Source organism: Lithobates pipiens, unplaced genomic scaffold, assembly GCF_037356315.1.
Source record: "Lithobates pipiens isolate NorthernLeopardFrog02 unplaced genomic scaffold, aLitPip1_a1.2 Scaffold_16, whole genome shotgun sequence".
Lineage (NCBI taxonomy): Eukaryota > Metazoa > Chordata > Amphibia > Anura > Ranidae > Lithobates > Lithobates pipiens.
Genome location: NW_027507748.1, coordinates 585,965,401 through 585,990,962, shown reverse-complemented (window position 1 = coordinate 585,990,962; position 25,562 = coordinate 585,965,401). Strand labels below are relative to the sequence as shown.

At 45.0% G+C, this 25,562-nt stretch overlaps 1 protein-coding gene across 3 annotated transcripts in view; it reads left to right on the top strand.

The window, feature by feature from the left end:
- The window catches only part of ESPL1 (extra spindle pole bodies like 1, separase), a 185,938-nt gene that overhangs the window by 133,467 nt on the left and 26,909 nt on the right, over positions 1-25,562 (top strand). For all 3 annotated transcript variants that reach the window (XM_077483856.1, XM_077483855.1, XM_077483857.1), the window contains exon 26: positions 22-192. In XM_077483856.1, the coding sequence (XP_077339982.1) occupies positions 22-192 (171 nt within the window). The remainder of the gene's footprint in view (positions 1-21; positions 193-25,562) is intronic.

Here is a 25,562-nt window from a genome sequence, read left to right as displayed (position 1 = left end):
ATATTCTTTTGAAACTTATAGGCAATTCTGCAAGGCTGCCACCTCTTAACCACCCAACAAATCCAGTGTCTTGCCCAGGGGTTTAGGGCCTCTAGGCCAGAACAAGTCCAGGAGCTGCTTAATAAATCAATTGATAGACTGAAATCTAAAATTGGACATACAGAGGGGCATCTGGTTCTCATACTGGACAAGGTGAGTGCTTATCTATCTTCTGTATAAATCTGAATAACTTTTTCCATTTCCTTATACACAACATAAGACTGAAGATGCCATGGACTAATAATGTCTAAGGTACAAATGCATAAGAAGTCCAAAATGATTTATCTTCAATTCAGAAACCATGTACTGAATATTTAAAGATACTGGGTTATAGGCTGGTACCTTCAGGTGATTGGACATTTGGCGAAGTTTTGAGGACATTCCCCTCGGGTGTCGCTCCTATGCAATACAGACCATGGAGACCCATTTCTGGGGTATGTCTACGGTGATGGACAAAGCCTAGACCCTATATACAGGAACCACTGATGTGGACAGGTAGGACCAAGTAATCTTGCATCTCTGAACATTTACTCTACAAACCCGAGCCTGTGTTTGGAATGGTTTCACTTTACAATGTAAACTTTTCAAACTTGGTGCTAAAATTCAGCCACTCAGAGCTTAGTTTTAGGCGGATGGCCAGGTGTTGTATCACACCACAGGTCGCACACTTTACCTAGTGCCTTTATATCTCAGGTGCTTCCTCCTATTCTTTCGCCATGAGGACATCGCCACAGTACAATCTACACCTTGGTTACTGCATACTCCTTCTCAACATGCCTTTTTAATTTACACACCCTACTTTGAGTACCCCACAGGTGGCTATCCTGACCTGACCTGGAACGCATTTAAAGTCTATGGGACACTAACATGAAAAATCTATTTTAAAAGCAAGTTGTCATAAAGTGTTTGAGGACCTGCGTTCTGTTTCAGGGGACATTTATCAATGCAGTTTTTTTTAAAACGCGTTTTTTCAAGAGCAGTGATTCTTTTTAATGCTTAAAGTGAAACAAAAATAAAATATTCCTTTAAATATCGTGCCTGGGGGGTGTCTATAGTATGCTTGTAAAGTGGCACAGTTTTCCTATGTTTAGAACGGTACCACAGCAAAATGACATTTCTCAAGGAAAAATTGTCATTTAAAACTGACCGTAGCTGTAATGAATTGTTGGGTCTCGGCAATATAGATAGAACTCATTGTAAAAAAAAATATGGATATTAAGGGGAACCCTGCACCCAATTTAAAAAAAAAAAGGCACAGGCACCCCCCCCCCCCCTCCAAAATCAATACCAGACCCCTCCGGTATGGTAAGAATTTTAAGGGGGACCTTGCACCAAAATAAAAAATGTATTTTTCTTTTCTTGTATTTTTCAGGCTGAATGTAAACAAAACGATCCATCTGTGGCCAGCCTTAGTCTTTCATTCCTACTTTGCTGAAAGCAGGAAAGGTCACTTCGAGAAGATCTTTTGTTTGTACCTGAAAATCCTTCTTTGCCTGGTGAAAAAAAACGGGGGAATCCCAAAGTTTACTCTGTACCTCACGTTCTGGCTTTCTTACAGTCAGGACTTCACCATATCTAGCTTCACAGGAGAGCAGTTTGTTCTGGCCGGTCCAGGCCTTCAGTTTGTTTCCAGGCCTGGGAAAGACCACCACCATATGGTCAGGATCCAATGATATCCCTGGACTGACGCCCGCCTCTCGGCAAACCACTGAGAGCCTGAGCCACCCCATCTACAGCCCAGCGCTCCATTGAGCGTGGGGGAGTAGAGCACATAGCCAGTGAATGACAGTCACCAGTTCTCCGCTCACAGAGCTGTGAGAATCGACCGATAGTCAGTGTTTTTTTTTTTTTTTCCCATACTTCTCTTTTAAGCATGATAAAAGAACAGGTTTCGGCTTAATCCCATTATTTTTCATTATTTTTCTCTGACATTGCATTCCCTTCACCAAATATTTATTCTAGGTCTAACTTGGATCAAGACCCCAACCCCCCGTCCATATAGCACTTAGATGATCTCTCCCTTGGTTGCTATCATGTCTGTCAAACAGGTCTCAGAATTAGTGGATCTTTCATTAGCCAATCTTCATTCTTCACAAAAACAAGGTAGCCTTGCACCCAAGACCATCTTTTCTTAAGGTTAGTCTTCCACCTAAGTGTAGACATTGTCCTGCCATCTTTGTTCCCTGCTCCAAAACACCCAAAGGAAATGACCCCAACTGCATCCAGGCAGCAAAGAGTATTCAGTCTACCTCCAAGGATCAAGTCCACCTTTGCTAGGTAAGAAAACTCATTGCTAAAGCTTATACTTGGGGATAAAACCCTTTTTTACATGCTTATTCCACCAGGATGGATAGGTGTTGCCTGAGCATTCTGGCAACAGCCCCCTGTTGCCTAGCTTTGTAAAGCTGTTACTTGGTCCTCTGTTCCTTCCTTGCCATGGTTATACCAGGTGGATGTCTAATCGTCTGCGGATTGCAGTTTTCCACTCCAAAGTTCAAGTGGCACTCTTAAGTTAGATTGGTTGACCCTGGTTGGGCCCATTGGCACAGTTCTGTTTGGCTAGTTGCTGCTCATTCTTATTACATGGGTATGTCCCAGGGTCTATGGATACTGTGTCCTGTAATGTATGATTTGGATAAAAGGAATTGATTTGCCTCTGGATTCTGTATCTTGTACCTTGTACCATACAGGACACCTTACCTTCTATTCCTGCGTTAGTCTGTATTGCTTGCTACAAAACTAAGGACTCTCAGAATGGAGTAGGATTATAGAAGTGATGCCCAGTGGGTATATCCTCCAAGCTTTGCTAGTGTCAGATCACCTGAAGGTACCAGCCTATATCCCAGGGTCTATGAATTCTCAGCCTATGTACCGTATTTAAAGGCAATTCAAAATACCTTTGTTATTGTTTGACAAAGTACTTAAAATGTAAGCCAATGTGTTTCTGAGCACCAGGATCTCCCTTTAAGCTGCTTGAACCAGCTGCTGAAGCTTGCTCGAATTTGAATACAAAGTATTCTTAAAGGCGAAGTTCCTCTTTGTGAAAAATAATAAATGCAAATATTTCTGTGGGGGGGGGGAGCATTTTTCTCCCAAAATGCCTTTCAGGACAGCACCTGGAGAGAGAGCATAGCGCCGCCTACTTTCCCAGGAAACACTCAGTCTTTAAAATCCCTCCTCTTCCACCATGGCCTCAGTTATTGTGTTTCCTCCTCCATGATGGAAGCGTTGCAGGTAACAAATAGGATGGCTGCTCTCTTCAGGTGACCTCTGGGTTTGTTTGTTTTTTTTTTTTTTTTTTTTTGAGGTGACCATCCCAGCACTCCTCCCACACCCTCCAGACCAGCAGCACCAACAGGCCAGGTAAGAGGGGGGTACAGTGGTCTTCCTCCAAATGGGCTAAATGTGTATCGGCTTCCCTGGGGGGGGGGGCTGTGACTGCAGGGCCAATGGTGACTGTGCTCGGTCCTTGCAGTTCCGGAAATGGAGTCTGGTGGGAGCGGCTGGTCTAATGCACTTTCGGGGGTCCCTCGTTCTTCCTCGGTTGTCCTAGGCTTGGGGGTTTGTCTCACTTAATTATGTTTTCTCCCTGCATGTTCGGTGATGTGGTCCTGTGTGTGTTACATTTTTAGGTCAAGACATCAGCAAAAGCTGAATGCTGGTTAGAAAAACTTAAAGGGCACGTGGTGGCTAGTACTTCGAGAAGAGACCTTTCCACTTATTTTGAAAGTGATGAAGTATATGGCTGATTCTGCAGATGCATCAATCAAAATGTAAGGTCCTCAGCACAAGTCAACTAAGCTAGATTGGCTATCTAGCTAAAAACTTTGACAGGGGATACAGCATCCAAGATCAAGTTGTGAGTGTTACCCTGTGCGTGCAACTTTCTTTTTGGCCCCGACCTGGAGACCGTTCTGGATAGAACTGCTTAAAGAAAGCATTCCCCCCCTCTAAGAAACTGCCTCCTAAGATGAATTTACATGCTGTTCCACAGTACCAGAGAGGTATCGATCAGAAGAACAAGTGGTCCTCTCAGGAAGGGGCGGGGTACTCTTCAGGCCCCCCGGATCAGCCTGCTAAGAGTAAGTGGCAATCGCATCCCAGTGGGAGGAAGGTTAACTTCTTTCCTCCCACAATGGGAGAGAACAACCTCAAGTCTTTTCATCATCAAGCATGGTTACAGCTTGGATTTCTGAGAGCTCTCCTTGAAGTATCGACTGATCCTAAATCTAAAGATTTTGAACAAACCAGTATGGTACAAGCACTTCTGGATGGACACAATTTATTCAGTAACAGTTATTGTCGCTAAGGTGCTTTATGGCGTCTCTGGACGTTTTTTTTTCTACACGTCTGGATAGCCCAAACTTCTCTGAAATTTCTCCAACTCGCTGTCAACCTGGGAAGTTCAATATGGCATCTCCAGTTCAGAGCTTTACTTCACCCTTTGGCCTGCCATCTTCCCCCAGAGTTTTCACAAAGGTGATGGCAGAAACGCTGGAGCCACTGAAATTTTAAAGGGGATATCTATTGTACCTTACCTAGACAATCTGTTACTCTTTGCAGACCCCAAGGGTCAGGTGTTGACAAACCTACAGCAGACTCCGACTCACCTCAAGCTTAGGATGGCTCCTAAATTTACCAGGGCAGAACTGAACATAGCTTTGCTAATGGCAATCCACCTAAAGGGGTCCCAGAACTTCCTATCAGATCTCCTAAGCAGAAGAAAGGTATTGGAAGCAGAATGGAGTCTGAACTAGGAAGTCTTCCTGATGGTCACCGAGGCCTGGGGTCAGCCTCAGGTAGACCTATTTGAAAACCAGCAGAATGCAAAGGTGCTGCGTTTCTTTTCACTTCACAGGGAAGATCGGGCCATAGGACTAGAAGCTTTCGACCATCCTTGGGACTACCATTATTGCTACACTATTTCCCCCCCCCTTCTGGCTGAAAAGACCATGGTTTGTGATGCTGCTAAATCTAGCTGTGAAGCCCCTATGGAAACTACCACCCAGGAAGAACTTGTTAGCACAGGGGGCACTGAGCCATCTGGCTACCCTTCTCTCTAGTAGGAAAGAGGTGACGCAAGCTTTCTCCATGAAAGTATGGAAGAGATTCAATTCCTGGTGCTCTACTAGGGGTCTCCAGGTCAAGAATACAATTTCAGTTTTGGAATTCCTCCATGATGAAATGAAGAAAGGGGCTGGTAGCCAGCACCCTAAAAACCCAGGTGGCTTTTCTTTCAGTTTAAAAAAAAGTAAAAGACTTTATCGCAAGTGATTAGTAGATTTTTCAGGGCCGATTTTTCGAACCCCCTAGAAGAGGTGTCCCTAATGAATTTATTCCCGAAGACAATTTTTTTTGGTGGCCATCACGCCGACCCTCTACTGATTTTCCTGGATTGGGTGGTCCTTAGAACGGATCTGGCGTTCCTTCCCAAGATTGCTACATCTTTTCATCGTAGGTAGGAAATGGTACTGCCCACTTTTCTCTTGTATTCACTGACCGACACAGCTCCTCTCTTGGACCATTGGGTTGTATACCTTTCCCTTTAGGAGACGCTAGGCAAAGTTGTAACACAACACTCAGAACTTTCAGTTCCGCCCAGGGGGCAGTCCCCTAGGTATCAACCCTCCACCCTGCCTTGCAGTAATCCGTTTTTATTTTGCCTAGTGAAGGAGACAGACCTAGGAACCCTGCGGGCCCATAGGTCCGTGGGTGTTTTTTTTTTTTTTTTTTTTTTTTTGCGCAAGATGAGTGATCCTGTGATCTCCTATCAACGGCTAGCTGGGTGACAGGCTGGTTCACGTATCCTTGTAGTCTCCCAGTCCGGTCTGTGCAAGGCCTTAAGTACGTTGTGACACGGCCATGGATACCCTCTTTCTGTATCTAGGGCTTCAGTGTCAGCTGTGGTGCTGAGGCGCCTGATTTGGCTAATATCCTGGTCTGTTGACCAGGCATCTAAAAAATCTCTGACGGATCTTCCCCCTCCTTTGGAGACCAGCTCTTTGGAGCCTCTTTGGATGACATTAGTAAAAATGCCACCGGTGGTAGAGTACACTACTCCCACAGGCAAGGAAGGCTAAGGAGCCATGCCGTAGGCAAGTACCCCTTTTTCCGTTCAACGGCTTTTCAGTCTGCCTGGAGCTTCGGTATAACGTCCCCAGCCCAACAGGACGACCACGGACGGACAAAAATGTCCCTGGAACCGCAAGCCTGCGAGTATAAGTGCTACTGCATGCAGGTTTGTCCCCACCCATGTGTCGGGTGGGGGGTCGCCTTCGGGAGTTTGCAGCAGCGTGGTCCCCTCGGTTTTCGACCAATGGACTTGCGATCTGATTTCCTTAGGCTACAAGATAGTTTCTCTCTTGGTCGCCAAACAGATTCTTCCTCTCCAGCATACCCATATCCCCGGCTCGCCTGGAGGCCCTCTTGGGGCAGTAAGGGACCTGCTGAGTCGCAGGGTGGTTGTACCGGTTCCGGAATCGGAACGTTTCCAGGGATTCTACTCAAATCTGTTTGGACGTACCCCTTCCTTCTTGGGAACTACAATCTTGGACCTAAAAGCCCTCTATCACTTTAAAGTGCAGGTTCAGAATGGAAATGGTTCGCCCAGTAGTTGGTGCACTCCAAGGGTACTCCCTAGCGCCCTTGGACTTCCAGGATGCATACCCATATGCCTGTGACAGCAGAAGTTTCTGCAATTTCCTGAGAGCATCTTCCGCCTCAGAATTGGAGGAGGATGTGGCGATCACCATGCAGACTACAGAGCATTTGGGTGGCTGTTGAACCTAAAGAACTTGGTGATCGTACAGACTCAGCGTTTGGAGTACCAAGGCTTGCTGCTAGACTCAATGGAAGCGAGAGTTTTTCTCCCTTCAGACAAGCTGCAGACTCTTAGATCCGCGGTAAAACTGTGGATGAATTGCAGGTGGTCATCGCTTTGCGTTTGCATGCGAGTCCTGGAGCTTATGGTGGTCTCCTTTGGTGTAGAACTGGGCAAACGGTACAGCCCCAAGAGTCCTGCAGAAGGAGATCTTGTCAAAATGGGACAGATCTCAGTTGTCCCTGGATCATCAGATTCAGGTGAGCCAGTCAGAGAATCACTGATCTGGTGGCTTAGGTCCCTGGTGACGCAGGCCGGAAAGTCGTTCCTACTTCTAAAGTGGACAGTGATCACACAGGACGCCAGCCTTTTCGGCTGGGGTGGAGTAATGGGGGTTCAGTCGGCTCAGGGCCTCTAGTCGACGGAAGAATCCAAGTTGCTAATCGATCTACTCAAACTGAGAGCGATCAGGCTGTGCCTCTCCACATTGTCAATGAGACTGCAAGGATGTCCGATCAGGATCCAGTCAGACAACGCCACTGCAGTGGCATACGTCAATCACCAGGGGGGGGGGGGGCATGGGGGGGTCGCTCACATACTTCGGTGGGCAGAGCGACATGTACTGGTTTTGTCAGCTATTTACATTCCCGGAGTGGAGAACTGGCAGGTGGACTGTCTAAGATGCTGGACCCAGGAGAAAGGACGTTGCATCCGGAGATATTCAGGTTACTGTGCCTGAGTTGGGACACACCAGACGTGGATCTTCTGGCCCCTGTCTCAATCGGAGGGTGCCAAGATTCGTGTCCAGGATAAGAGATCCGTGGGTAGGCGCGTCAGACGCGCTGGTGGCTCCGTGGGATCAGTGCCAGCTGATCTATGCTTTTCCTCCACTGAAGCTGTTGCCACATCTGATTCGCAGAGTGGAAGCCAAGGGGATCCCAGTAATACTGGTGGTCCCAGTTTGGACTCAGCGGCCCTGGTACGCAGACCTGGTGGTAGACGCTCTTTGGCGACTACCATTACGAGAGGACCTTCTGTCTCGAGGACCAATTCTCCATCCTGCTTTACCATCTCCGGCTTTAACGGCACGGCTATTGAGAACCAGGTGTTGAGGAACCGGTGTCTGTCAGACTCAGTGATCTCAACTATGTGGACAGCACGGAAATGTTTCTTCTTGGAAGATATATCATCATTCCTGGATGGGCTACATCTCCATGTGTGCGGAGGAAAAGGTTGGCATCCACGCTTTTTTCCATATCCAGGATCCTGCTGTTTTATCAGCAAGAAGTAGACCAGAAAACGGTGTTAAGCACTATTAAGAGACAAACAATTTCAGCTTTGGCTGTCTTTTTTTTTTTTTTTTTTTTTCAGTGACCCCTGGCGTCTCACTCATAGTGAGTACCTTTGTTCAGGGAGGTTCGTCATGTAGTCCCTCCGGTGCGTCCACCGTTACCCCCATGGGATTTTAACCTGGTGTTATCGGCGCTTCAAGACCCGCTGCTTGGAAATATCAGTGAGTTTCCCCTGTTGACTCTTTCCCAGAAAGTGGTCTTTCTAGTGGCCGTCACTTCGGCCAGGAGAGTTTCGGAACTGGCGGCCTCGTCTTGCATGTCGCCTCATCTGGTTATCCATAAGGATAAGTTGGTGTTGCGTTCGCAACCGCCCTTTCTACCGAAGGTGGTCTTGGTTTTTCACATTAATGAGGACATTGTGTTACCAACTCTCTGTCCTAGGCCGAAACACCCTAAGGAGGTGGACCTTCACGCTCTGGACGTGGTTGGGGCTCTGAAATTGTATTTTGTCTACCACTGCTCCCTTTCGGAAGTCAGGCTCTGTTTGTCTCGGTAGCTGGTCCCAAGAAAGGCATGGCGGTCTCATCAGCCACCATTTCCAGGTGGATCAGACAGATTGTAGTACAAGCCTACTCCTTAAAGGGGCAGGTGCCCCCCTTTCCATTTACGGGCCATTCCACAAGGGCAATGGAATGTCTTGGGCCTTCCGACACCAAGCGCCTGCCGCTCAGGTGTGCAAGTCGGCAACCTGGTCATCTGTCCACACTTTTACCAAGTTCTACAAGGTAGAGGTCAGTGCATCGGCTGATGCCTGTTTGGTCGCAAAAGTTTTGCAGGCGGCTGTATAGTTGCAATTGAATATGCAATATTTTTTCGTTTTTTCGATTAAAAACAGTGCCTTTTTAACCACTACAGATCCGCGCTATTGCCAAATGACGGCATCAGCGCGGACCTACATTTCCGGGACTACGTCTATTGACGACGTCCCGGATACGAGCGGCGCGCTCTGTGATCGGCGAGTCCGTGAGACTCGCCTGATCACCGATCCGTGCAAGGGGTCGATCCCGACCCCTTATCACGTGATCAGCTGTCAGCCAATGACAGCTGATCATGTGATAGAACGGAGCCGGTAATCGGCTATTATTCCTCCTCGCGCTGACAGCGCGAGGAGAGAAAAAAAAAGCCGATCACCGGCGGCCGTGATCGGGACATCAGTCCCGATCACGGCCAGCAATACAGCTGACCACCTGCCCCCTGCCAGTGCCCACCTGCCCACCGCCGTGCCATCCTGAATAAAAGTAAGTGCCCCCCATCAGTGCCCCCATCAGTGCCCATAGTGCCACCTACAGTGCCACCCACAATGCCATCCAGCAGTGCCACCAACAGTGCCACCCACAGTGCCCACAATCTGCCTCAAAGGTGCTGCGACCCAGTGCCGCCCATCAGTGCCCATCAGTGCCCAGCAGTGCCACCTATCAGTGCCCATCAGTCCCATCTATCAGTGGTACCTATCAGTGCCCATCCGTGCCACTTATCCGTGCCACCCATCCATGCCATCTTATCTGTGCCCATCAGTGCCGCCTTATCTGTGCCCATCGGTGCCGCCTTAACTATGCCTATCAGTGCCCACCAATGCAGCCCATCAGTGCCCACCAATGCAGCCCATCAGTGCCCACCAATGCAGCCCATCAGTGCCCACCAATGCAGCCCATCAGTGCCCACCAATGCAGCCCATCAGTGCCCACCAATGCAGCCATCAGTGCCGCCTAATCAGCGCACTTCAATGAAGGAGAAAAATGACCCGTTTGCAAAATTTTATAACAAACTATTAAAACATGATTGATTTTTTTTTATTTTTTTGCATCTTTTTTTGTTTGTTTAGCAAAAAATAAAACTCCGAGCTGTAACTAAATACCACCAAAAGAAAGCTCTATTTGTGGAAAAAAAATTATAAAAATTTCATTTGGGTACAGTGTTGTATGCCCGCGCAATTGTCATTCAAAGTGGATCAGCGCTGAAAGCTGAAAATTGGTCTGGGACTGAGGGGGGTTTAAGTGCCCAGTAAGCAAGTGGTTAAGAAAGCACTGTTGCATTACTTCCGCAGTTTTTTTTTTTTTTTTTTTTTTTTTGTACGGTTGTGGGTAGTCACTCCTGTTGAGGGTACCCTGATTTTGTGGTGGATGTTTCCACACACTATTTTGTGGTGGATGTTTCCACACACTATTTTGTGGGTACAGTTTTACTAGTTCCCACTTGCCATGGAGGATGAGGTTTTCTTTTTTTTTTTTTTTTGCTACTTCAGCGAATTTTTCAGCGAGGCCCCAATCAACTTAACGTTCATTTAATGTTCCTCGTTTTCACATCATTGTAGCTTCCCGTGTTTTTTTTTTATTTTTATTTTTTTATTAATATTACAAACAAAGGCCTTTATTCAGCTTCTACTGGGCCACAAAATAAATATCAAGGGGAACACAGTTTCGCACTATAGCCTACTCTATGGTCAAGTATGTCATAGCTATCGCTCTCCTTCTTTACATATTATTTATTTTTTTTCCTCTTTCCGCCCCGCCCTTCCCCCCCCCCCCCCCCCTCCCCCCCTCTCTACATCCTATGCAGGTGAAAAAAAACAAAGAATCCAAACCCCCTCTCTTTCAAATCTTATATTCTAACGTGTTCTACGTAACTCCACGTTTTTTTGAAGTTTTCCCATTTTTGCCATTTATCTACTATCGACGAATCTTTGTCGCTATGGCTATCCCTACACCTAACCATTCGGTAAGTTTCTTCTACTGCATCAATCCATTCCCAGATTGATGGGCTTTCTTCTTTTTGCCAATTCTTGGGTATCAATCTTTTTGCTGCGTTTAAGAGATATGGGACTAATGACTCTTGGTACTTTTTAATTTCCCCTTTGGTACCGTGAAATAGTACAATCCAAGGATCTTCTGGGATTGAAATGTTGGTAATTTCTTTTATATAATTAAGGATCTTTTTCCAATAAATATTAACCTTTGGACAACTCCACCACAAGTGAGTCATCGTCCCTGCCACTTTACACCCTCGCCAACAATCCCCTGACTTACTCGGTTGGAATTTATGAATTTTATCTGGTGTAGCATACCATCTAGAGATACATTTGTAATTCATTTCCGCTGTAAGGCTATCCGCCGCCGATCTATGGATTAGTTTGAAAATTTTATCAATTATCGCATTGTGTACCCAATTCCCTTTCCCATTTCTGTATAAAAGGCGGACTCTCCATTCCCTCCCCCTCGGTCAGGAGCCCGTAACAGCCTCGATACAGTCCCCTTTGGGTTATCTGTCAGACATATCTTCTCCAAAGGGGATAGCTCATTCTCAATTCTTAATGGCTGTGGAAGGCTCCCCACAAAGTGGGCCAACTGGAGATACCTCCACTCATCTATTTTCCCTATTTCCCCTTTGTGTCTTAATTTGTGTAGTGACATAATCCTTCTATTTTTTGTGATATCTTTGATCTGAATCTTTTCCTTTTTTAACCAACTCCCACCATTAACTTTTAACCCAGGAGGAAAGTATTCGTTCTCTTTTAACTCTATAAGTGGAGAATTATACTGACCATTCAGTTTCTTATATACCCCATTCCAAACCTTAAGTGCATTTTGTGTCAAAACATTTGTGTTCGGGCCTAGTGTCCTAAACTTTGGTGGATTCCACACTATCTTATTCAGCTGTGCTTTACTAAAAGTATTTTATAAATTGACCCATCTCTTCCCCTTATTATTTTCCTTTATCCATTCAACTACTCTCGAGAGGACTATTGCTTTATAATATTTTTGGATATCCGGTACCGCTAATCCCCCCTTTGTCCTTACTTCGTATTAGTGTAGAAAAGGGTACTCTTGTTTTTTTTGTTGTTCCAGATGAACCCCATTAATAGGGATTTCATCTTGATGAGGTAATACTTAGGTACCTCTATTGGAATCATTTGAAACTTATACAAGATTTTTGGTACAATGAACATCTTTAATGCACTAATACGACCCATCCAAAATAAAGATTTATTTATTAATCTATTGCTTTCTTTCTTTACTTCGTCCAATAAGGGGATGTAATTTAATTTATACGTTTTTTTTCTATAGAGGTCGCTAATTTTATTCCGAGGTAGTTCAATTCCTTCCGCCAGGGAAACTCAAATTTTTTTTGAAGCTCACCTTTTTCCCGTATCCCTATATTTAGATTCAGTATCTCTGATTTTGCTTGATTGATTTTAAAATTCAAGAGTTGGCCATAGTGTTCTACCACATCCATTAAATTGGGCATGGAGACACTGGGGTTACTGATGTAAAATAATAAATCGTCGGCGAAAGCGGCCACTTTATGTTCTTCCTTTCCTATTACAAATCCCCTGATCTGTGGATCCTTTCGGATTGTGGCAAGTAGCGGTTCCAGGGATAGTATAAACAAAATGGGTGATAAGGGGCACCCCTGCCTCGTTCCATTTTTCATCTCAAAGGGTGAGGACAACCTGCCGTTTACCCTCACTCTGGTGGTCAGGTGATTATATAATGTCCCAATCCTCTTAATCGTTTTGGGGCCCACTCCCATTACTTCCATTGTCTGAAACATAAAGCCCCAGTCTACCCTGTCGAAGGCCTTCTGGGCATCAATCGACAGAAGCAGACTGGGGCCTCTTCTCACCTCCTCCTCTGACAGGAGGAGAACCGTTCTCACTCCATTGTCCCTTCCCTCTCGTCCTGATGTAAAGCCCACCTGATCAGGGTGTATTAATGTACCCATCAGGGCCTTCATTCTCCCCGCCAATACCTTAGCAAAAAGCTTTGTATCGGCGTTGAGCAATGATATAGGCCTATAGTTAGAGCATATCGTCTCATCCTTTCCCTCCTTCCTAATTATGGTAATAGAGGCTGACACCGCCTCTTTGCTCATTTCATAGTCTACCCCGAGTCCGTTCATGTATCTGCATAGATGCGGAATCAATATTTTCCTAAATTTCTTATAATATATAGTAAACCCATCCGGGCCTGGGCTTTTCCCCGTAGCTGAATCCGTAAGTGCCTTATTTAGTTCCTCCTCTGATATGGGTCTGTCTAAACTTTCCTTTTCCAGCTCCGTAATTTTTGTTAACTGGGCTTTTTCCAGGAACTCTACCTTTTCTTCTCACTCTGCAATCCCTCAGGCTGCTTTACTGAATATACTTCCTCATAGTAGTTTTTGAATATTTCCGCTTTCTCAGTTGTTCTATAGGCCATATCCCCTTTACCTGATTGGATCTTTTCTATAAAATTCTTAGTTTTTTCCCTTTGTAGCCTTTTTGCTAGATACTTAGTGGGTTTATTTCCCCCATAATACCCTTCCTTGGCCTTCCGAATGAGGGTTTTTTGGGTCTCTTGCTCCATTAGGGTTTTCAATTCATCTCGTTTGCACACTAATTTTTGGAGGATCGTTTTATCTTGATTTACATGTTTGTTGTTTCTCTAACATATAAATTTCCCCCAATATAGATTTAATTTTTCCTGATCTTTCTTTTCTCTTCCTGATTCCCAACGATATCAGGATTCCCCTAATATAAACTTTATGAGCTTCCCATAAATTTTGCCTAGATATATCTCCCTTATCGTTTATTTCAAAATATAATTCTAATTCTTTCTCGATCTCTTTTCCTGCCTCCTCGTCTTGGAGTAAACCCTCATTCAGGCGCCATGCAAAAGGCATCTTTTCCTCTCCTTTTATTAACAACCTCGGCCCCACTGGGGAGTGGTCAGACAATGTGGTTATCTCAATCCTAGTTTCTACTACCCTTTCCAAGAGTCTGTGATCAACAAAAATATAGTCTATCCGGGTGTACATCCCGTGTACAGGGGAGTAAAACGTATAATCTTTCTCATTTTGATGTTGAACTCGCCATGCATCCACTAATTGAGACCCATGCAGTTTTTGTTTAGTTCTTTCTAATTGTACCTTACTAGTCCCCTGTACCCCGGACGTACCGTCTAATCCCGGTTCCATACAAAAATTTAAATCTCCCATTAATATCACCGGGCCTCTCTTGAAATCCATCAGCTTTCCAAGAATCTTAACTAAATATTTTGCAGAATCCTGATTAGGTGCGTATAAATTAACCAATGTGCACTCCATCTCTCCCAGTTTACCTTTTAAGACCAAATACCTTCCCTCGGGATCCACCAATCTATCCTCCAACTTAAACTGTATGTTCCTGGCAAACCCTATAGCCACTCCCCGGCCTCTATTTGTTATGGCGTCTCCATAATACCATACTGGGAAATCTTTTGAATATAATTTCGTATTTGTTTCATGGGAGAGATGGGTTTCCTGTAAACAAATCACCTCGGCATTATAACGTTTTAACTCCTTTAAAATCTTATACCTCTTGCTAGGCGTGTTCAACCCTTTGACGTTATATGTCATAAAATTTGCAACTGGCATCTAATATCTTATTTTTTTTTTTTTTTTTTTGCTTTTGTCTGTGGATTCATCTCTTCCCTTCTATCCTGCAATTTACTTTCTTTCCCCGCATAGGTTACTACCCTCTCCTGCCCACCCGACTCCCCCTCTGCTCCCCCCCCCTCCCCGGCCCATACTCGGCCTTTAACTCGCGGATGGCTCTGAAAAACTTCACCATCGTTGAGTCTCCTCTCCGGGGCAAGCTCGTACATGTGTCTCCTCCCCCCCTCCTGACCCCCAAAGGTTTTAGGGGGCATCAAGATAGGGGAGGACAGCCCACCGGCTCACCTCCCCCCCCCCCCCCCCCTCAAAGCCCCACTCCCTCCGCCTCCCTCCAACCCGGCAAATCCGGCACTCGCAGACCCAATTTTTTTCCAAAATCCTCCAATTCCTCCGGGAATCTCAGTCTTGCTGTTGCTCCATCTCTGATACCTATTCAGCATGCCGGAAACCCCCAGTTATATCTAATATTTTGCTTCTTCATCTCCTCCAATAATGGTTTTAAAAACCTTCTCCTGGTCAAAGTCTCGGGGGCCAAGTCTATGTATATTTGTAACTCTGCGCCCTCATATCGGGGAACCCCTCCACCCCTCAACTTTGCCCATATATTCGCTTTATCCTCGTATGACTTGACTCTCACGATTATATCACGGGGTCTCCCCGAGCCAATGTTTCTCTGTGGCCCTATACGATGTACTCTATCAATTGCGGGGAATTCTTCCTGTCCCTTATCAGAAAAAGGGCCAAGTATAATTTTGATAATTTTCTTTAGATCTTCTCCCCTGACTTCTGGGACTAGGCGAATTCTCATGTTTTGTCGTCTGTTACGATTTTCTTGGTCTTCTAATCTGTATGATAAGCCCCTCTGATTTTGCTGAGAAGTTTTAATCGTTTCCTTCAGTTTCGCAATCTCCTGGGCCTGATTCTCTACTCTCTCCTCCGTCGCCTCCACTCTTGTCAACAGATGCCCCAAGTCGACCCGTAATAGGTTAATATCTGCTTTGATGGAATTTTCCAATCTACTGAGCATTTCCGTCAAGTCACCCTTAGTTGGAAGTTGATTCTCCAATCTTCCTTCCTCCCCCTTATTTGTTTCTATATCACTACCATTTAGTAGTTCCTCTATGGACTGATCTGGGGTTTCCCTGGTTTTTCCGTCCCGTCCCTTCCTCCTCCCCATCATGGGATATTGTTGTCCAGTTCCTTCCTGGTTTCTAGGACTTGAACCTTGTGTCATATACTGTTTTATGGAGCTGTCATTCCCTTTGTCCTTTGAGGATTTCGGGGGGCACCCCTTTATTTTACTTGTGGTCTTGCTCATTGTAGCTTCCTTTGCCTTTCTTATTCTCCTCCCCAGTTTCCAGACCCTTATGGACCCTTTAGATTTACCGGCTGCTAATTGTGAGTAGGTTAAGGCCTTCCCTCCGTTTTTCTTTTCTTTCCCCACCTATTTTCCGAGAACGGGTCCCGGTCAGTGAATTTGATACAAGTCCTGCGATATTAGGCGTTCGAACTCAGCACCAAATTAACTTTTCCAGTTTCCCCTGTTTATCAGGATGGTCCATGCCAAATCCCCTGACTCCAATAGCTCCTCAGCATTCACACATCCACCTCCAGTAGGGTTCATTTGTATAAAATATACTTTTTTATCCACCTGAGGGGCTGTGTATGTCACTTTCTGATCAATATGAGCAAAATAACTCTGGCGCTTTTCCTTTAAGGAGCCGTCCGGCCAAGCCTCCTGTTACATATATTGGTATCAGTCTTACAATTTCCATCTAGCACTAATGATTAATTGATTCTCTGTTCTCATACAACAATAATCTCAGTACTCATTAAACCAGCTGGTACCTTTCCCGTTCTGCTCTTCTCTTTAGATCCAGAGGCATCCATTCTCCATATCCATATCCATATCATGTTGTCTCTCGATCTCCCGGGTCGGAATTATCTGATGCATCTATTGCCTTAAACGGGAAATGGTGGGGAGGAGGGGGACGGGGTAGAAGGAGGGGGGAGACAATCCACAAGTCACCTTACCGGTCCGGCTAACTCCCGCTGCTGTTACCTTCCGCGGTCCGTTGAGTCCTTACCGGGCAACGTTCGGCGGTGCCAGTAGTGCCGAAGGGGGGGGGGGATTTCACCGCTCGGGGCCGGTTTGGGGACCATCCGCGTCCCGTCCGGAGCCTCTCACTCTCCGGAGCTGCCTGACTCTCGTGGTCCCTTCCGCATACACATGCCGGCTCCTCCCTCCCGGTCAGAGGTTACGTCAGCTCGTCATGACGCTCCCCGTGTGTGAGGATGAGGTTTTTATGCTGTTTTTCCCACCCCTTGTTTGGCACTGCTTGGGGACGTCCCAATGGTCTAAGAGAGGAGCTGTCTGTCTGTGAATATAAGAGAAAAATAGGAGTTTTTGTACTTGCCGTAAAATCCTTTTCTCTAATTCACTGACCAACACAGCATCCGCCCCTCCCTTTTTTCTTTACGTTATACTGCTTGTTGACGTACTGATTACTGCAAGGCAGGGTGGAGGGTTGATACCTAGGGGACCACCCCCTGGGCGGAACTGAAAGTTCTGAGTGTTGTTTTACAACTTTGCCTAGTGTCTCCTAAAGGGCAAGGTATACAACCCAATGGTCTAAGAGAGGAGCTGTGTCGGTCGGTGAATTACAGAGATAAGGATTTTACGGTGAGTACAAAAAATCCTATTTTTCAGCTCCAGCCAATCCAAGAAAGGAAGCTTTCCATACACTTGATGTAAGATGCTTGTTACAATACCTAACCATGACTAAAATGTTCAGGAAGTCAAATGCACTTTTTATAATTTTTTGGGATCCCCAAAAAGGGCAAAAAGCTTCAAAGAGCACTTTAGGAAGGTGGTTTAAATGGGCAATCAAAGAGGCTTACAGGGTTAGGAGAGATTCCCCCCCCCCCCTTCAGGTATTTCTGCCCACTACAAGATTAACGGCAATTTCCTGGGCTGAAAGGGCCAGTGCTTCGCCTGAACAATAATGCAAGGCTGCTACCTGGTCCAGCTTCTCTACTTTACTCCAGCAGTATAGGCTGGATCTATTGTCCGCTGCAGATCAGGCATTCAGTAGGAAGGTACTGCAGGCAATAGTCCCACTCTAGGCTAAGTTTCATGGTTATCCTCCTGAAGGTGCTGTCCTGAAAGGCAATTTGGGAAAACCTTAAACTTACGGGTGACAATATTTCTAAGAGCTTTTCAGGACAGCAGCTACAACCCTCCTTGGTGGTTCTTAAAAAAAAAAAAAAAAAACAATTGAGCAACTTTTAATAAAATAAAGACTTGAGCATTTGTTGTGGCTGTTTTGTGGTTTCTGCTTTCTCTTCCAGCATGTTGGAGACCACTTAATAACTGAGGCCATGGTGGAAGAGGACGGATTTTAAAGACTGAGTGTTTCCTGGGAGAGAAGGCGGAACTACGCTCTATGTGCAGGTGCTGTCCTGACAGTCTCAATAAGGTTTCTTTATCATACATCACGGGACACAGAGGCTCATAGTAATTACTAAGTGGGTTATAGGCCACCTTCGGGTGTTGGACACTGGTGTAATCAATTAGACAGAAAGTTTCCTCCCTATATAACCCCTCCCCTACAGGGAATACCTCAGTTTCTAAGGTGTTGGTCATGGTTAATGAATGCTCCATAGGTGGCCTGAACAGGGTCTGGGAGCTACGCTATCAGAATGATTCAAAGAGCCAAAACAAAGGCTAAAGTGGATGGTACCCGATGCCTCGATACCGAAGAATGAGATTTTGCCTGTAACGCTACCCTTAGGAGAGCTGGGCCCTGAGATCCAGCACCTTGGTCACACTGATATACCACAGGTTTGCTCTGGCAGGGCACTATACAAGACCCAAGGCAGTGGACCCCACATACAGAGGGGACCCCGTCTTTGAAGGTCTGGCATGACACCAACCCGCCATGATGGGTGAAGATTGGGTTGCTGTGATATTCCAGAAGTACCCTGCAGCGAGGAATGTTGAGTCTGCATTTGTTTGCAGTGTCTCTATTAAGAGAGCATTTTGACTGTCTGTTTCCCGGTGGCCACTGGGAGCAGTGTGCTGTGCTATCATGCTTGTACTCTGGCTCAGGCAGGCTGCTGTTTTTTCCCCAGCCACTAGAGGGTGCAGATTTGCTCCTAGCCTAGTATTGTAGGCAGGAAGAGCAGCAGCTATTACCATGTACTGACAGGTCGGACGGCCTTGGAGACAGAACAGCATACCTCCCAACTGTCCCCCGATTTGGAGCAATGTCCCTCTGTCCCTCATTCCTCCTCATTTGTCCCTCATTCCTCCTCATTTGTCCCTCATTCCTCCTCATTTGTCCCTCATTCCTCCTCATTTGTCCCTCATTCCTCCTCATTTGTCCCTCATTTTGGTCTGATCTATATAGTTGTATATAAAATGCACTTTTTATCTTTCAAAAAGTTTCTCGGTGCTAAACCTGTCATCCAATTTCAAAATGTCTGCATTTGTACATTTTAAAATACAATATAAAGGAATAGTGGTAACAAAAAGCACTTGTGGATTTAATTAACTTTCTTTTCATATATCAGGGGACACAGAGCCATAGTAGTTACTATGCGAGTTATATGGCCACTGATAGGTGGTCACTGGCACGCTCTAAGGTAAGAAGCGTACTCCCTATATAACCCCTCCCACTACTGGGAGTCAGTTTTTTTTTCGCCACTGTCTAAGGTGTTGGTCACGAGTAAGAGCCGGTTCACACAGGGGCAACACGACTTTCAACGCAACTTTTGGAGGCAACTTGGATACGACTTGGGGCGACTTACAACACGACTTTAAGTCGCCCCAGGCCAGGCAACTTTTGCCGTGGCCAATCAGAGAATGAGCTCTCAAGGGAGAACTCCACCCCGAATTTATTTTAAAAAAAATTGGCGTGGGTTACCCCTCCGAGAGCATACCAGGCCCTTAGGTCTGGTATGGATTCTAAGGGGAACCCCCTATGCCAAAAAAACGGCGTAGGGGTCCCCCTTGGATCCATACCAGACCCTTATCCGAGCACGCTACCCGGCTGGCCAGGAAAGGGGGTGGGGACGAGTGAGCGCACCCCCCCCTCCTGAGCCATACCAGGCCGCGTGCCCTCAAAATGGGGGGTGCCTTGGGGAAGGGGGGGGCCGTGTGTCCCCCCTCCCCAAAGCACCTTGACCCCATGTTGATGAGGACAAGGGCCTCTTCCCGACAACCCTGGCCATTGGTTGTCGGGGTCTGCGGGCTGGGGGGCTTATCGGAATCTGGGAGCCCTCTTTAATAAGGGGGCCCCCAGTTATCGGCCCCCCCACCCTATGTGAATGAGTATGGGGTACAATGTACCCCTACTCATTCACCTGGGAAAAAAATGTACAAAAAAAACACAACACACAAGGGTTAAAGTCGTTTATTGCACAGCTCCGGTGGTCTTCAGTCTTCGGGGATCTTCTCGCTGGACTCCTCCGCTATCGTCTGCTCTTTTGCTAGCTCTTTCACTAGCGGAGGAGCCCGGCTTTCTTCTTCACCGCTGCCCTCTTCTTCTGACTTCGTGGGTCTTGTCCTCTCTCTTCGGTTCTTCTTGCTACAAGGTAGACCCGACAAAGGGCTAAAGAGAGAGCCCATAAATTTGCTGCCAAATGCAGCAGTATTCCCATGTGCTGAGAGCCCCTTTCTATTACATAGTAACTACTATAGCTGTGTCCCTGATGTACATCAAAGAAAAGGATTTTACAGGTAAGCTGTTTTAAAAAACCTGTTTTGGGGTTAATTCTCCTATGCCTACATAAATTTGCTGGTAGATGTCCCTCATCCCCATCTCAAAATGTTGGGAGGTATGGAACAGTGGGCCGAGAGTGCCAGCTTGGGAACAGGTACAGACAAGTTGTGATTACATGCTGCTATATTTTCTGCCTATCCATGGGGTATGTACATGTTGTAAGTAGTAGATACACCCCTGGATGATTAACAGTTCACTTTAAGTGTCTGCTTGAGGGCAGGAACAGCATAATATATGTTTGCCGTTTTGAAATGCATGTTGTTATAATACATGTTTGAAAGGTTTGAGCATAGTGCATATGTGCTATGTATCCTACAGGTATAGGACCAACTGCAGTTGAGCAGGCTTGCTAAAATCACACAGTTGCTAAATGCACAGATCCTAATATGCTTAGTTGCTAAAATCATTTACTAGTACACACAGATGCCGATATGTACAGTTGCTAAAATCGCTCAGTTGCTAACATGCACAGGTGCTGAATTGCACAGTACTTATACTTGCTAAGGTCACACATTTGCTTAAAATGCACCGATATGGAAATACACAGTGGCTGGATCGCACCTTGCTAGATTGCACAGTTGCTGCTGAAGCGCACAGGTGCTGCTTAAACGCAAGGTTGCTGCTTAAACATGTTGCATAAAGATACATGTTCATGTGTGTACAAAATGCATATTTGGACATGTTTTGTGTTAAAAAAACAAAACAAAAAACATTCCTTTTTTTTTTTTGATCACATAATGTGTGATCGCATAAGGTGACAGGATCACTTAAAGATGCATATTTATAGATGCATATTTATAGATGCATGTTTATATTTGTAGTGAGATGCATCGTTTTTTGTTTGTTTTTCTTTTCTCCTAGTCGCATGGTCTTGCAGAAAGGCCACAGGATCCTCATGCAGGTGACAAGGTAGCCAAATGCACAACAGTTATTGAATGATTGCAGAAACACATGTTGGCAGAGGATAACTTCTTCTTTACTAGTTCACATGTTTGCATAAAATACATGAGTTTGGAATGTACATCATGTGGGTAAAACAAGTAACAGAAAATGTTCTTGTTGATCACGTAAAGATGCATCTTTTCTGGGTTTTTTTTCTTTTTTTTTTTTTCACATGGTCTCATGAGGATGCTGGGTCACGTTAAAGTGCTTGTTTGCACAGAAATGCTGAATCACACAAGAGTACTTGGTCACATAAGGGTACTTGTCCTCACAGTAGTGCTTTTAATGCATAAATGTTTGATCATATAAAATTGCAAAATCACATAAGGATGCATGATCGCCTAGATTGACATGGTTGCTTAATAAGGCATGTCAATTAAATTTTTCCTTAAATATACAGGATTCCTTATGTTCACATAGAAATAAGTGTCTGCATGGATACATGTATAGTTGCATAACACATTAATAAAATGCTTTCTTGCAAGATGCCTGTTACATAGCACATGTGCTATATGTATGCATGTATACAGTGCACACTTTTCTTGTTTTGCCTAAAACCTATTTGTATGAATTCATGCTTCCATGAATGCATGCTTCCATAGAGGCATATGGCATTAATACTTGACTCATACACATATGGGCCATTTGCATGTGTTTATTTGCATGGGCTATAGAGGTTTTCTGCGCTTCACAGGGGAACAGTACCTCTTGCGGTTGGTGGTCTGACCCTTCGGGTTAGCCACCATGCTCGGGGTAAAGGCCCAGGGTATAGCCGTAATTGCAGTCTGAGGCAATCTGCTGCCGATGGGTCAGTCAGTAACACGGCTGGACCTAGGTGGTCCAGTATCTGGGACTCTTGGGTTGGGATCCCAGTCTAAAAGTACTTTCTTACTGTCGGTAAGGAGCTTGGAGTGTTTGGGACTCAGCCCAACAAGAGGTCAATGCAAGGAAGAGTTCATTACTTTTACCTCTGCTAAGGTGCTAGGGAAGATGGCTTCATTCAAGTGGTTCCCTATGCTCAGTTCGTTCACGGCTGCTATAAACATTACTCTGTCTCCCTGCAACAAGTAGATCCTAACCTAGGCATTATCCAAAGGGTCTGGTCCCAGGGATACTCCAGAACCTCAGCAAAGATGGTAGTAAGGAAGATCCTTCATGCCGATTACCTGGGAGGTGGTGGCTACGAAGACTGGCCCCTAGGGATGGAGACCAGTCCTGAAGGGGACCACTGCCCAGGGGAAGTGGTCAGGCTCAGGGAGCCTTGACTGTCAATATTCTAGAGCTTCTGATGGCACGTCTGGCTTAATGGCCTGGGCGTTTCGATTGCAGGATTGTTCTATCAGGGTACAATCCGACAATGCCACATCTGTGGGTTTCTTCATTTACCAAGAAGGCACAAAGTCACGCAGCCAGAGGGAAATGAGCGTGTTCTGGTTTGGGCAGAGGAGCTTGTACTTGGCCCATCGACAATTTTAATTTAGTGAAATGGAGAATTGACAGGCAGATCTCTGGAGCCCATCAACAATTGTTCCTGGGAGAATGGCCTCTGCACCCTGACTTTTTTCATGACATTTTTGGGTATCCAGGTTCTTCAAGAAGTTAGACAGCTTTGTGTCAAGGGCTAGGGATCCACTCGCATGTGGGACAGATGCGTTAGTGACCCCATGGGATCGGTTCACTGATTGTATATGTTCCCTCCAGTTCAGCTGCTTCCGCAGCTTCTTCGCAGGTTCAAGGTGGAAGGGAAGCCGGTAAAACTACTATCCCGGCATGGCCCAGAAGATCCTGGTATGCAGAGATCGTAAGGTTGGCAGTAGGGAAACCATGGACTCTTCCATCTAGTCCAGACTTGCTTTTGCAGAGGGCCAGTGTTCCATCCAGCCTTACAATCGCTAAATTTAATGGTTTGTCTATTGAAGACCACATTTTAAAGAATCTGCGATTTCAGGTTTAGTGGTAACTACCCTGATTAATGCAAGAAAGCGGGCCTCTAGGACCATTTATTATAGGGTCCGGAGGACCTATGTTTCCTGGTGTGAAACCAAAAGATGGCATCCTCGGAGGTATGTCATGGGTAGAATTCTTTCCTTCCTACATTTAAGGGTAAAAATGAAGCTAGCCTAGAATACCATCAAGGGTCAGATCTCGGCCTTTGTCATTCTTTTTGAAAGGCCACTTGCTTCACATGCTTTGATCTGGGCCCTTTTTATACAAGGGACAGTGCATATAAATCCGCCAGTTAGGCTGCACTTGTGCTGGTAGGGTTGTGTCTAGTTTTGTCGGCTTACAAGGACAGCACCTTGGGCCGATGCACTATATTCCTTTGATCCTAATGGGGGAATTTGTGTTCTTGGTTACGGTAGCCTCCACAAGAGTTTCAGTGTTGGCAACGTTCTTTTATATAGTGCCATACTTAATTATTCTTAGGGATAGGGTGATAAATCCTCACCCAGCCTTTTTTTTTTTTTTTTCCTTAACCACTTGGCGCCCATACTACGTCTATTGACATCATGGGCTTTCAGTGGTTATATCTAAATGATTAAGACAATATAATAATCACCAAAGTGAAAATATGCACATATAATGATAACATTCATTACACTGAAAAAATAATGGTGAACATTGGTGAACCACCATAAATAATTCAAATAATTAGCAAAGTAAAGTCCAAAATGACGTGTCTCTACAATAAATTCTGCTGATCCAGAATATGCAAAACAAATATTAATCGTAATAAAACAGTAAGTCGGGGAAAAAAGGCTTGCGACTCCCTCCACCATAAATGCAGCACTACACTAGTTGTGAAGATGCAAGTCCAAACTGCTTACCAGATCCGTTTGACCACTTTAATTAAAAAGTAAGTCGAATAACGCTTGTACAGGATAATGCCTGCTCATATGGATAGTGATGCAAATGACAGTAGCTGGTATGTCTCTCTTCAGACTCAAGCGGCAAATGTGGAAGAATACAAAAAGATCCATAGCATAATACTGACTTTTTAATAAAAAAAAAAATATGTAAAAAAAAAAAACAGACAGCCAAAAGGCTCCTTACATGGTTATGTGCCCGACCTGGCACTGGGACTGCTCGCTCTGACCAAAAGACTCACTCTCCGAATAGAGGTCGACCGATATTGGTTTTTCTTTGGCCGATGCCGATATTTAGAAATCATGGCGGCCGATAGCCGATTATATGATGCCGATTTTTTTGGGCCGATATGTTAGGCTGATTTTTATTTTATTTATTTTTTTTTTCCTTTTTTTTTTTATTTTTATTTTTTAATCCCCCTTGATCTAACAGACACCTTTCCCACTGGGGCGTTTTTCAGGCGCTTTTGGGCTAAAAATAGCACCTGTAAAGTGCCTGCAAAATGGCTCCTCTGCAGTCTGTGTGAAAGACAGAGTGCTTTCACACTGAGGCGATGCACTGGCAGGATCTTAAAAAAAAGTCCTGCAAGCAGCACGTTTGGAGTGGTGTATACCGCTCCTCCACTACTCCTGCCCATTGATATGAATGGGCACCACTGCCGAAGCCCATGCAATGCGATTTGGCAGCAGTGCTTCATGGGCGCATTTAACCTCTTCCTTGGCCGCTAGCTGGGTTATATGTGCCCCACTAGCAGCCAAATAGCACCGCTAAAATGATGGTAAAGAGCCGCTAAAACTTGCGTTTTACCATCAACGCCTGCCCGCTCCAGTGTGAAAGCGGCCTTCATAAGTGATACAGAAAATTTCTTACATTTAAACATTTATTAAACAAAACAAACCTCCAATCAGTTTACTTGTATGTATGATTTAGATTTAAAAAAAAAAAAAAAAAAAAAAACCTATGTATTAAAAACAGGTAGTCCAAAACTTTTGGACGAAAAAAAAAAATGGGCTAACTTTACTGTTTTTATTTTAATTTTAAATAGTGTATTTTTTTCCCCAAAAAAATGCATTTGAAAGACCTCTGTGCAAATGCCGTGTGACATAAAATATTGCAACAACTGCTATTTTATTCCCTAGGATCTCTGCTAAAAAATATATATATATAATTTTTGGGGGGTCCAAGTGATTTTCTGGCAGAAAATACAGGATTTTTACTTGTAAGCAACAAGTGTCAGAAAAGATTAAGTCTTTAAATGGTTAAACTGAGAACTTCTACACAGAGATGACTTCATTCATTCAGTGTAAACATTGTATCATTTAGTTCTTTTCTTGGCAGTCTGCCCAG